Raw genomic sequence first — 11294 nt, 5'->3', positions numbered from 1 at the left:
GAAAAAAGATTTTGAGTAGGTGTATGTTTCCTCTTTGAGACAGTGATCAGTGAGATGGAAATAATCAGTCTCCCCCACAGATTCTGCCAATGTGTGTGTTTGTGTGTTTTCTTTGTGTTTTGAAAGACCTTAAAAATTAACATGGCTTTTTTTTTTTTTTTAAACTATTTCAAGCCCTATTAGGCTTATCAAGAGCTACTTATCTTCATGCCACACTCGCATTTTTCTGAGCCTGGTAAGGATTACAGACTCATTTTAGACAGGCAGCTGGTGCAGAAAAGCCAGCAGAAGGGAGAGATATTGCGAAATCCCAGAGGGGCCCCTTCGGGGCAGCAGGGAGATGGTCTCCATCAACAAGCTTGCTCCCTCTCTGGGTGATGCCTCCCAGGGGAAACTGAGTCCTGCCTCCTAAGAGTTATCCATCCTGCTTCCTCATGCTTCTTTGCTTCCCAGTTAAAGTTGCCAACACCTTCTCTTGTTTCTTTTCCCATTCTGACCCCCCTTTCTCAAATGGAAGCGTGGAAAGGACAGTTCCAAAGAAAAAAGTCATAAACCGGAACCCTTTCTGAGTCTATGAATGGATGTTTTTTCTGTGTGCATGGAGTGTGAATGTGAGTGTGTGTGTATATGTGTCTTGTCTTGACTAAATTTAGATTCTCTGCCTCCAGGCTTCCAGCACCAAGTTCTTTTTAACCAGGAACTTTCTTTGTCCTGCTGATCCATTCTAGAAATTCCCAGTAAATGGTTTCTTTCCAGAGGGGGTTCTATAAATATTAATTCATCAGCAGCCTCATCATGGTACAGTGGCAGCCATGCAGTCCTATGACTAATTAATTACTGTTGGTAAAATATTAAATAAGTGCTCATTATGCAGTCCAAAGACTTTCAGTCCTGGATATGTGCTGCTTTCACTAATGGGGCTGAAGGACAACAGTTCCTGGACATCTTGACTCCTGATCTTGAAATATAAACAATAAAATCGGGAGAGTTTTTCTCTGAGCTGCACAAGATGGTTATTTATTTAGATCTACTAGGGGCTTAAAAATGCTTGACTAAATATCATAAAAATAAAATTAATCATTGTAAAGAGCGTGAGATTGTTGCAACAGTACAATGTATATGAATTGTTTATTTGGGAGGGAGGCAGTGCAGGATGGAGCCAGCTATGAATGGGTTCAGGTGTCCATCCTGCCAATCCCTAAGCAGATGCAAGTCACTTAATTCTGAGCCTTGTACAATGGGGCTATTAATGCAAATTCTGAAGGGTGTTATGACAGATAAATGAATGGATACATCTTCACTCTTAGATGCTCAATAGCATTCATTTTTTACTTTTGCTTTTTTCAAAAGTTTGCACGTTCTAGAAAAAAAACTTGGGAAACATTCAAAGCAAAAAAAAACCAACACCAAAAACAAAAACAAAAAACAACCCTACGCATTCCCCAGCCACCTGTAAATGCACTGCTGAGAGTCACCCAAATGTTATCAGGTGCAATACCTTCCCAGACTTTTATTCTACACCTATATTCGTACATGCATGTGGTTTGAAAAAATGCAATCATACTATAGATACAATTTAATTCCAAAATTTCCTTACTGTTTTGGCTGGATTTTTTTCCATTATCAATATATCATGGACATTCACTCATGTCAATATCCTTCATAAATATTATTTTAAACGGCTTCGTAATATTCTATATCATGGATATACCATTATTATAGTTAACCGATCTCGTATTTTGGACATTTATCCTGATTATAATTTTCCTTCTTATAAACAATACTAAACTGAATACCCTTGTGTGTGTGTGTGTGTGTGTGTGTGTGTGTCTACAGATCTAATTATTTCCTTTGGACAACTCCCTCAAAATTAAATTGCTGGATCAAGAGGTAGGTACCTTAACGTTGTTCTGATTCATTTATTATGTATTATTTATTAAATTTTTATTTTTAGAGCAGTTTTAGGTTCACAGCAAAATTAAGAGGAAGGTACAGATATTTCCCATGTACCACCTGCCCCACATGTGCATGGTCTTCCCCATTATTAACATCTGGCACCAGAGTGGTACATTTGTTACAACTGATGAACCTACACTGACACATTATCACCAAAAGTCCATTGCTTCTGTAGGTTTCACTCTTGCTGTTGTATCTTTGTGGGTTTGGACAAATGTATAATGACATGCATCCGCCATTATGGTAACATACAGTGTGTTTTCACTGCTCTAGAGATCCTCAGTGCTTCTTTTTTATTGTCTCCATAGTTTTGCCTTTTACAGAGTGTCATATAGTTGAAATCGTGAAGTATGTATCCTTTCAAAAGGGCTTCTTTCTCTTAGTAACATGCATTTAAGATTCCTCAAATCTCTTGTGACTTGACAGTCATTTCTTTTTAGTGCCAAATAATATCCCACTGTCTGGATGCATTAGAGTTTATTTATCCATTCAACTACTGAAGGACATCTTGGTTACTTCCAACTTTTGGCAATTATGAATAAAGCTGCTATAAAAATCCATGTTCAGGTTTTTTGTGGACACACATTTTCAAGTCCTTTGATATGAAGGAGCGGTTTTTTTTTTTTTTAGGTCTAAAAGCAATACAAAGATAACATTCTCATTTCAAACATTCTAGACCAGTCCCCTCTATTTGGCTACTAACATTAACAATTTGTTTTCTCCCACACATTTCTCTCAACACATATAGTTCTTTCCTGCTTGTATAAAAACGGAATGGCGTGCATATATTTAAGGTGTGTGTCAATCCGTGTTGAATGTTGATAAAATATAACGATAGTTTTAACTTCCACTCAGAGATCATTTAGTAAGTGCCAGACAGTGGGCACCAAACATTGTGATTGGTGTTTTTTTCACCGTTTTGAGTGCTTATTAGGTACTAGACTTTTCAGTTACTCTGAAGCATCTACTGTGCGGTTCTACCAAGGGCTTATGCACAAGTTTGCAGCGTCTACTCTGTGCCATATTTTTTTTTATATATCACATTTGAACGTGAGAGCAGGGAATGAACATCTATGCTCTGCCCGGGGTTGGGGTTCTTGTCTGAGCGAGGGGTGCACAACTGAGTAGGGGAAGGAAAGAAGGCGGTGGCCTCTTTCCCAGGTGGACTGCAGATCCAGGGTGTCCCCAAATGGCTAGGGAAAGAAGGGGAGCGGGAGGGACAACCTGACAGTAAAATGAATTGAAAGGCGACGTGGAGGTCCCGCAGATACTGTACCCCGGGGCTGTCGAGCTGTGGGCGGGGCCATCGGTGGGCGGGGCCTGCATTGTCCGCTCCGCGGGGCATGCCGGGAGCCCCCGCCCCCAACATGGCGTCTCACTGACAGTTGGCTGTCGAGCGCCGGAGGCGGATCCTGCTCCTCAGGGCGGCGGCGGTGGCAGTGGCGGTGGCGGCGGGGCCGGGGTCTCCGGGGCCGGGGGGGTGGGGGGATGGCGGCTCGGACCGCCTAGGGCGGAGCTGCACGGGCGAGGCGGCAAGCGGGGCGTTGCAGTCGGGCGCGGCTGCTGCTGCCATGGACTGGTAATCGCGGCGACTCCTGCTCGCGTCTCCCCGGGCCGGGCGGCTGCGCGTCTCCGTCAGCCCCTCAGCCGGGGCCATGGGCTCGTCGGCGGCCGCGGCAGCTGCTGCGGCGGCTGCCGCGGACTCGGCGCAGTGGCTCTCAGTGAAAGAAGAGACCATCTTTCTGCATGACGGGCTGATCCGCGTCACCGACCTGGCCGAGCTGCCCAGTGAGATCCTCGGGGCCCCGGAGGCCGCCGACACCGACCTGGAGGTGAGCCAGGTTGGCCCCCTGGTCCCCGCCGTCCGCCCGTCAGCCCCGCACCTCCGGGGTCGGGCTCTCTCAACCCAGCCCCGAGGCCCCGAGAGCTGCCGGGGCAGGTGTGTGCGGGCGCGCGGCGGGCAGGTGGGGGACCTGCGGGTCTGCAGCCCGTCCTTCTCCCTCCCTCCCTGCTCGCATCCTCAGGCCCTCCGGGGATTTCATCTGTGGTTTCATTTGGAACGATCCGACACCCGGCATTTTATTAGACTCTCACCCCGCACGGCCTTCACGCCCTAGAGGAGCCTCTGCTGCCTCCCCTGTCCTCGCTCCCCTCCCCCACGGACCCCCGGACTCACTTCCAGGGCACACCCAGGTTTCTCGGCTTTGGGGGCATTTTAATTTTAACGCTGTAGATCTATCTCCCCGCTTTCCTTCCCCAGTTCTGTGTTGATCCACGCCGCCCCCCCCCCCCCCCCCCCAGAGGTTAGTGGCAGATGCCGGTCCGCGGTGGGCGATCCAGCAACTTCTGTGTGTCATGCCTCGGATTGACTTGGGGCCTTTGTCAGGGAATTGGGCGCTGTGGACAGCGAGGGGGATGCTACAGCGGCCTCCGTGCGCCCTCCGCGAAGGGTCACGGGCGCTTTAGGCCAGAGGCCTTTTCGTGAGCGCGGGGGTCGCAGAGAAGCCGGGGCTTAGGAGCCGTAGCAGGTGCAAAAGCAAATCTCAGCAATTGTGCCTCTGTTGTGGGGGCAGAAGGAAACCAAATATGCTTGAGTGATAGGAACTTTCCATCCGGTGCACTTGGTTTCCCCTTAGCCCAGAGGTGGGAATACCGGCTGTTTGGTTTTCTCGTTTCATCGAGGCCACCGAGGCTGACGCTGCTCTCCTCCACTTAGTCACTTTGTGGAATGACATTTTGATGTGTAGGTAGCATGGAGTGTCATGACATTCTTATTGTCGCAAAGAAGACTCTGGGGTAGGGCGCAGATTGGATGGCCTGTCTTCTGGCTATAAACGGAATGCGAGGAATCTTTTGTGTTTTGCGGTTTTGCATGCACTTTGGCTTTCAGCACGACGGACATTTATAGAAATGGATTAAACCCCATTACTGTGTTTCTGGAAACGGCAGTGATCAGATCGCGTTGCCTGAGACATTTGGACGTGCCTGAGATGCGAAAACATTCCATTGTATTTTGTGTCTGGATTTGAGATTGAGGTGGCAGCATTCTCCTTGTGAACTCTTAATTGATTTATTTTACAGTGTGGCCACCAAAGGAAAAAAAAAGGAAGATACAAGTTGGTAGGGAATTCCTAACATTGAATCATAGTTTTATCGTGTCTCATTTGGGCCTGTTCTATAAAAAGCAAGGTGTGTCTGAGTGTCTTATCTGCTGGAAAATTCAAGGGATAGTATGTTATGATGGTGGAAGCTTTTGACTTAACCGACTCTGTTGTATTTAAAGATATGGACATAAATGCTCTTTCCTCATTAGAGATTAATCTTAAATTCACAGGCCAAACAAAGTGAATCTATGTCATTTATTTATTTTTAAGATTAAAAAGAGTAGTGGTGAAAAATACCTGAATTGTTAAGATGGTTTTCCTAAGATGTTTACTGTGTAAATGTGCGGAGTGAATTTGTCAGCTATTTCCTCAGAAGAATGATTTTAAACAAAAGAACATCTCTAGCCTGACAAAGTAAAAAAAAAAAAAAAGCCCTTAAACATTTTTTGGTCTGACCTATCAGGAACCAATGTGTGCACATAAGGGTGGTAAATGTTTATGACTGGCAGTTGTGAAGAACTTTTTTCATTTCTTTCCACATGTTATGTAGGCTACACAGTATCAGGAGAAATGGGTGACTAAGAATATTTTTGTGGCTATTGAATTTTTATTTGTGTGAGTGTGTTCTTTGCATTTAATTATTTAATTGTAATAATGTTGATTAAATGTATCCTTTGTGTCAGGTCTAATTCTTTTAAATTCTCAAAAGGATCCTTCTAGCTACATGTTGATACCCACTGTAACAATTGTAAATATTGTACCCATTGTACAGATGAGGCAGATCAAGTGCAGAGCAGGTATGTAACTTACTCAAGGTTACTCATGGAGAAGTGAGTCTGGACATGAACCCCAGGACTGTTCATCTCAAACACATGCCTTCATGCAGAGAGAGAGGGGAAGGGAAAGAAAGAGAAACATTGATTTGTTGTTCCACTTACTTATGCATTTACTGGTGGCTTCTTGTATATGCCCTGGCGGGGATCAAACCCATAAACTTGGTGTATTGGGATGAGACTCTAACCAAGTGACCTACCCAGCTAGGACAATGATGGTCCTTTTTACCAGGGTTTTATAGTTCCGTAGAATCCTTCAGTTATCCATTTTTCATTTTGGGAGGCGAGACTCAAACTAAACTCATTTATCGTTGGTAACCTTAATGCAGAAGACGCACTAGTGCTCTCACTGGTGTGGCTCAGGGGGTTGGGCACCGTCCCGCAAAGGGAAAGGTCGCTGGTTAGTGTCCTGGTCAGGGCTCCCTCTGGGGCTTGTGAGAGGCAACCAATCCATGTTTCTTTTGCACATCAATGTTTCTTTCTCTCTCTTTCTCCCTTCCTTCCCCTCTCTCTAAAAATAAATAGATAAAATCTTTTAAAAAATAAAAGACTGCTGTAGCGAACATTTGCGATCTTGCTTCCCAGCAGTTGTCATCATCTTGGCTCAAATAAAGTCTTATAAAAATTTTTAAAAAATTGCATTAGCTGCAATACAGTTTTTGATTTTTACAGCAAGAAGAGTCCTTGGTGATAATAATTTCTCTCATTTTAGAGAGAAGTTACCTGAGAAGGGAGCAATTATGACTTGGTCACCATAGTGTAGCTAGTTTTTGAAGGGCAGAGGATTTGACTCTAGCTTTCCTGACTTCAAATTCCTGGGTTTTTTTTTTTTTTTTTTCAGTCGGTTAGTGCTGCTCTAAGTTAACTGTCAATATGAAAAAAGAGCCCATCCCGAGAAGCACATTAACATGAACTTAGTGTTTTAATTTAAGCAAGATATGAGCATTTGAATTAAGAGCTTTTTCCCCAGTAAATTCTAAAAGAAAGTGTTTAAGTCAAGTAGTGTTTAATCGACAAATTTATTCAATGAGTATTTGTGGAATTCAGGAGTGAGATGGGCCCACTGTCACATGCATTGGGGACATAGAAAGGGATTTAAAAAAATCCTTGTTCTTAAAATGCTTTTATTTTAGTGGGAGGATGTAGACAATAACAAATCATCAAATGTGTAATAGAACATAAATGTCAAATGATAAGTGCTGTGGAGAAAAGTATAGCTGGGAGAGGAGGTGAGGAGTAATAGTGCAGGAGGGCTTTATTGTACATAGGGTGAGCAGAAAAGGAAGGCCCAAGACGGCTTTTGAGCAGAGTCCCAAAGGAAGTGAGAGAGTACCATATGGCTCCTGGGAAAGTTCATTCCAGCAGCTGACAGCAAGAGCCAGGTCCCTGGGAGGGAAGCATCCTCAGCATCCTCAGTTGAGAACTCTGAGCCTCGTGAGCAAAGGGGAGAGGATGGTGATAGGAGATGGTAGATGGGAGATGCACACCAAGTAGGGCCTTGTAGGTAAGGACTTTGCCTTCCCTTGCGTGAATTAAAAATGCAGAGTGAGACTCTTTCTTGGTCTTTAAAATAGCTATCTGTATTTAATTTTGCATTGCTGGCAAAAGCAAAAAGCATGTAGGAAATTATTTTTAAGAATTCAAGTCAACATAGATTTAAAAGAAATTAAAAAGCAATAGCTCAAAAGTGCCCACTCCAATATTATTGAATTTTGCATTATATTTCATAGAACATTAGTCTTTTTTAAATAAAGGGAATTTATTTATTTATTTATTTATTTATTTATTTATTTATTTATTTTAAAGCAGTATCTCATTTGTGAAAGTTCCAAAAGGTTTCTGCTTCCTATCTCATTTTTCTCTGCGAACTCCAGGTGGGGACAGGCATCATGCATATGGATGTTGACAGAGATGCTAATTGACTTGCCCAAGGTGGCCAAGATATTTTTTGTTATAGTAAAAAATTACAATAATTTTGAACCCAAGCATTTTGGTTAGTGTTTTTTTGTGTTTCATTGTATTTATTTATAAGGATCCCCCTCTCCCCCCGCCACACGCACACCATTGAAAGAGCTGAGCATGAATGTTCATGGCACCTTTATTTGTGATCGCCAAAAACTGTCCAACAGGTGAATGGATAAACAAGTGTGGTACATCCATATGGGAAGTTCTACGCAGCAATAAAAATAAATGAACTGTTGATATTCACAATGTCGATTTATCCTGAGAACCCAAACAGGAGCACATTTCTGTGTAAATCATAGGTAACACAAACGAATCTGTAGTGACAGAAAACAGATCAGTGTTGCCTGGAGATGGAGGCAGGCAGGGGGCAGAGAGTGGGCGCAGAGGAGCCTGGGGAAACTTTTGGGGCGATGGTTATGATCCCTATTTGATGGTAGTGATGGTTTCATGGTTGTATGTTTCATGTGTCAAAATGTATTAAACTGTACACTTTAAATGTGTGTAGTTTATTTCATGCCAGTTATACCTTAATAAAACAAACAAAACCCCACACAGGCCCAGAATGCTTTACTGATATTTAGGAAATGAAAAAAGGCTTGGCAAAGGTTTTTGTTTGTTGTTCATTACTGGCTTTTTGTTTTGTTTTTTCATGTAAGAGAAACAGAATTTGGGTTTGGAGCTAATCATCTGAAATAGTCAAGGCTTTGGATACTTAGGATACACTCAAGTGAAATTTTTAAGACAATATTTGGATTTATAAATGTTGATCTGTTCTCCAGCATGTTTATCCCTTGGTTAAAATTCTTTAGAAAGTGCTTATGTGTTTTTATAGAGTTCTAAACTCTGTAAAAGTTTAGAAGTGTTACTGAATACATGAGTCAACTACCTTTGTTCACCAGTAGAATTAATTACCATGTAATTAATGAGCACTGGAATAAGAGTTGCTGAATCTTGGTGCAGAGTTCTGTGAGCCTGGGCGAATGGTTCAGAAGCTCTCAGGCTTGGCTGACTAGCTGTGAAGTTAGCACGAGGTATCTGAGGACTGTGGAAGGCAGTGCTGTCTAGAGGTCAAAGGCAGGCTCAGAGAGTCAGGCTGGGACTGTAATTCTAGCTCTGCCCCTTACTAGGTGTGTGACCTTGGGCAAGTTCCACACCTTTAGTAATCCCTGGTTTCCTCTTCCACTGCAGCTTCTTTGTCATCACTGTCACCACCTCTGCCACAGTCATGACAACAGTGTCAGCATATTGTGTGCCAGGCTCAGTGCTAATCACTTCCCACGCATTAACCCATTTAACCCTCACAAAGACCTTATGAGGCTGGTACTGTCCTTGTCCTTATTTTACAAATGAGGACCTGTGGCACTGAAGCAGAGGAACTTGACGAAGTTCATGCTGTGGGTAGCAAAACTGAGACTGAAGTAGGTCCGACTCCAGTCTAGGGTCTAGGGTCTAGGGTCTAGGGTCTGAAAGCATGGTGCTAGAGGGTGTCATCACCCTTAAGAGGGGATTAAAAAAAAAAAAGAAAAGCCCTGGATGGTATAGCTCAGTGGATTGAGCGCAGGCCTGTGAAGTAAAGGATCACAGTTCGATTCCCAGTCAGGGCACATGCCTGGGTTGCAGGCCAGTTCCCAGTGGGGGACACATGAGAGGCAACCATACATTGATATTTCTCTCCCTCTCTCCTTCCCTTCCCCTCTCTGAAAATAAATAAATAAAATATTTTTAAAAAGAGGGGTTAATAACAAGGTTAATGTAAGAATAAGCTAGGGAGGAATGTGCTTATATATGGTCACTGTATGGACTCCATAAGATGCTATGTTACTGGAAGGTTAAGCTTGTGCTTATTCACTCAGCACTCACAAAGCAAATGATCCCATCAACAGAATGTTTTTCTTTAGTAGTGGGTAGTAGAGATAGTGGTGTGTGTGTGTGTTTGTGTATGAGCGTGTATGTGTGTGTATGAGCATGTGTGAAAGAGAGATATTGATTGATTCAGTGGGAGATTCCTCTGGAATTTTCTTCATCGCAATTTATTTGCAATATAGCTAGGCAGATGAGGTAATAGATAGTCTTCATTTCAGTTTTCCTCCAGTTGTTTGCCTAAGGTCTTGCTAAATAAATCAGTGTTGATTATTATCTGTCTTCTTGGCTTCTACATTGACTGTCACAAAATACCACCTGTTGGCCAGGGCTACTGGGTGGATTGCCATCTACCTGTTCTTTCCCAAGTCCTGAGTGTCTGTGGTGATAATTATGAACCATTAGGTCCCGAAAGTGTCCCTCCCACTCTCTGCATCTTGTTTTACAATGGTGGCCTGCTTTGCAAGATGTTTAGACAATAGGCAGTGTAGACATGTAAATAACAGTAGGTGAGCAACTATGGGACAAATGCAGTTACGTCAGAAGGAGAGAAGATGGCAGAAATTGTAATACTTTTACTTGGATCATGCATTTTTAATATAGCTTATATATCCGTTACATTTAAAAAAACTAATACGTGAATACATTCTTTAAAAAAATGGAAGTGCCCTGCTGGTGTGGCTCCGTGGATTGAGTGCTGGCTGCGAGCTGAAGGGTCCCCAGTTCACTTTTCAGTCACCGCACATGCCTGGGTTGTGGGCCAGTTGGAGTGTGCAAGAGGCAACCGATCAATGTATGTTTCACACATTGATGTTTCTCTCTTTCCCTGTGTCTCTCCCTTTTCCTCTCTCTAAAAATAAATAAATAAAGTCTAAAAATAAATAAAATGAAAGTAACAAATGAAACAAGTTCCTTTTTGATTACCACCCCTACTTTTGGTCTCCATCTACTCCCCATCCCAGTTAAATCAGGGAGAAATTTTTTTTGTATTCAAAACTGTTTTTGAATGTCTATGTTTATGTGTCTGTATATATATACACTTGGTGATGCTGGACATATCTTTCTATAACTTGCTTCTTTAAAAAAACTCAATGATTTTTTTGGTCTATCTATGTCTCTAGGTATAGATCTACCACGTTTTTTGAAGTGCCACAAGAGACTCCAGAAATACCACAGTTTTTTGGGGTATTGCCCTATTGATGTATGTTTTGGTTTTCTGTAGTTGTGCTAACAAATTATTGCAAATTTAGTGGCTTAAAACAACACAAGCTTATTCTTTTATGGTTCTAGAGGCCAAAAGTCAGGAATGAGTCACATTGGGTTAAAATCAGGTGTTGGCGGATCTGGTTGATTCTGGAGACTCCCGGGGAGCGCTCTTCCCTTGCCTTTTCCCAGCTGCCAGTGGCCTGCTGTATTCCTTGGCTTGTGGCCCCTTCCTCCATCTTCAGAGTTTGTCACCTTACTTTCTGATGTCATCATTCCTTTATTTCTGACTCCTCGCACATTCTTCTTACGAAGACCCTTGTGACTACATCTAGAGCCCACCAGATAATCCAGTCTCTGTCCATCTCAAGAT

The 11294-nt window shown here is 42.9% G+C and overlaps 1 protein-coding gene across 7 annotated transcripts in view; it reads left to right on the top strand.

The window, feature by feature from the left end:
* The first annotated feature begins 3441 nt into the window (after positions 1-3441).
* The window catches only part of HECTD4 (HECT domain E3 ubiquitin protein ligase 4), a 170842-nt gene continuing 162989 nt past the window's right edge, over positions 3442-11294 (top strand). For 6 of the 7 annotated variants that reach the window (XM_053669735.1, XM_053669734.1, XM_037133514.2 and 3 more), the window contains exon 1: positions 3443-3788. In XM_053669735.1, coding sequence (XP_053525710.1) covers positions 3612-3788 — 177 coding nt within the window. In that variant the 5' untranslated portion in view covers positions 3443-3611. Of the gene's footprint in view, positions 3789-11294 lie in introns of all 7 variants that reach the window. The other variant, XM_053669737.1, reaches the window with a different exon arrangement.

This window comes from Artibeus jamaicensis, unplaced genomic scaffold (genome assembly GCF_021234435.1).
Source record: "Artibeus jamaicensis isolate MK-2021 breed Jamaican fruit bat unplaced genomic scaffold, CSHL_Jam_final contig_525, whole genome shotgun sequence".
In the NCBI taxonomy this organism is placed as follows: Eukaryota; Metazoa; Chordata; class Mammalia; order Chiroptera; family Phyllostomidae; genus Artibeus; species Artibeus jamaicensis.
This window is presented reverse-complemented; position numbering and strand designations above follow the sequence as displayed.